The 2,224-nt window shown below is 37.9% G+C and overlaps 1 protein-coding gene across 1 annotated transcript; it reads left to right on the plus strand.

Moving 5' to 3' along the window:
- The first annotated feature begins 216 nt into the window (after positions 1-216).
- LOC117081271 (olfactory receptor 5M9) lies at positions 217-1,149 on the plus strand. Its single transcript, XM_033207105.1, has one exon. It carries the CDS (start codon positions 217-219, stop codon positions 1,147-1,149), a length of 933 nt encoding a protein of 310 aa, XP_033062996.1.
- Positions 1,150-2,224: the final 1,075 nt, after the last annotated feature.

A 2,224-nucleotide genomic window follows, 5' to 3' on the forward strand; every position in this document is an offset into this window, starting at 1 on the left:
AACTGAAGTGCCTATTATGTTATGTATTCAGTTCATTTTACATATAGTATATTTAAACCCTATTGTACATTTTGCAAAGTGTACATTGTTTGTAAATTATTTGAATTAAAATAAGGACAAAGGCAACTCAAAGTTTCAAGAATAAAACAAATTCATTTACCTTCTTTTTAAAAAAATTTCTCCATAGGCAACACAGACTTGGCCTACACTAAGGCAATGCCTAATTTCACGGATGTGACAGAATTTACCCTTCTGGGACTGACCTGTCATCAGGAACTACAGGTTCTCCTTTTTGTGGTGTTCCTAGCGGTTTACATGGTCACTCTGTTGGGAAATATTGGTGTGATCATTTTGATTGACATCAGTCCTCAGCTTCAGAGCCCCATGTACTTTTTCCTGAGTCATCTGTCTTTTGTGGACGTGTGCTTCTCCTCCAACGTTACCCCCAAAATGCTGGAAAACTTATTATCAGAGACAAAAACCATTTCCTATGTGGGATGCTTAGTGCAGTGCTACTTTTTCATTGCACTTGTCCACGTGGAGGTCTATATCCTGGCTGTGATGGCCTTTGACGGGTACATGGCCATCTGCAACCCTCTGCTTTACGGCAGTAAAATGTCCAGGACTGTGTGTGTTCGGCTCATCTCTGTGCCTTATGTCTATGGATTCTCTGTCAGCCTAATATGCACACTATGGACTTATGGCTTATACTTCTGTGGAAACTTTGAAGTCAATCACTTCTATTGTGCAGATCCTCCTCTCATCAAGATTGCCTGTGGGGGAGTGCACATCAAAGAAATCACAATGATTGTTATTGCTGGAATTAACTTCACATATTCCCTGTCAGTGGTCCTCATCTCCTATACTCTCATTGTAGTAGCTGTGCTACGCATGCGCTCTGCCGATGGCAGGAGGAAGGCGTTCTCCACCTGTGGGTCCCACTTGACGGCCGTTTCTATGTTTTCTGGGACCCTCATCTTCATGTACCTCAGGAGACCCACTGAGGAATCTGTAGAGCGGGGGAAAATGGTGGCCGTGTTTTACACCACAGTAATTCCTATGTTGAATCCAATGATCTACAGTCTGAGGAATAAGGATGTAAAAGAAGCAGTCAACAAAGCAATCACCAAGACATATGTGAGGCAGTAAAACTGCAGTGGATATTGTTGTCCCTATTATAAATAGGGTCCTATTATAAATGGTCACACGTAAAAGTCCTAGCTCAGAAAACAGTATCTAAAGGTAACTCTTTCATAAACTAAGAGGTTCAATGTAACAGGATGATGCTTTATCCCATGTATCGACTCTAATTACTAAGCATATTTTCTCCTCCATGTGCACCCATATTGTGAAAGATGACACAGCGTTCATTCACAATGTGCTTAAAATTGGGCTAAGTTTAGTCACTGGAGGAAATCACAAATGAGTGTAGATACATATATGTTAAGTTGGAAGTTACTGTTGGATGTTATTTTGCAGAGTACTTTACACATATACATATTCCTCAAACTAGATTTCATGTGAAATATGTAAATTCTCAGAAAGAAGTAAATACTTCATTTCTTTTTCACGGCCATAGAATATTGATGAACAGTTTACCTAAAAAGAGTTTAAAATTTTGAAAATGCAATTATATTTAGAATTTTAGTGTCTTGATATAATCCCATTTGTCATCATTTTGCATAATTTGATAGTTAATAATGTTTTGTTTCCATGGTCTGTTTTCTTGCCCTAACTCTACTCCTTGATGGGTATTCATTTACACATTTTTTATGTTAATGGGGTGAACTCTCTCTGACAAAAGATTTTCCTGCCCTTATCATAATGAAAAGATGAGCCAGTATACATTTTCTGACACAAAGTCTGAGCTTTGGCAATCCCATATTGTCTCATTAAACCATTGATTGATAATTTGATTTGAAACTTTTCTTTGCTTCCAGCAACTTTTCAATAACATTAAATTCTTTGACTTTGTATATAGCAACTTAAATCAAGCTTTTAATGTCTATACTTGATCAACCAGATAAGAAGCACTGTTCAACTAAATGCCATTGAACTGGGCATGCATTCGAACGTGATCAACAGAGTTCTAAATTGCATCCCGTTTGGGCCTGGTTAAAAATCTTAAAAGCTCACTGTTTGTCTAGATTAGTGCTTCCATAGCTTACTTGTTCTACATTACATTCTAGGTAAAGACAACAATGGAAATTTGTTTGCCCCCGGT

Source organism: Trachypithecus francoisi, unplaced genomic scaffold (assembly GCF_009764315.1).
Source record: "Trachypithecus francoisi isolate TF-2019V2 unplaced genomic scaffold, Tfra_2.0 Lachesis_group8, whole genome shotgun sequence".
Taxonomy (NCBI): Eukaryota; Metazoa; Chordata; class Mammalia; order Primates; family Cercopithecidae; genus Trachypithecus; species Trachypithecus francoisi.

What these genes read in the sequence shown, in the direction of transcription:
- LOC117081271 (XM_033207105.1), top strand. Translation starts at nt 217, where the DNA reads ATGCCTAATTTCACGGATGTGACAGAATTTACCCTTCTGGGACTGACC.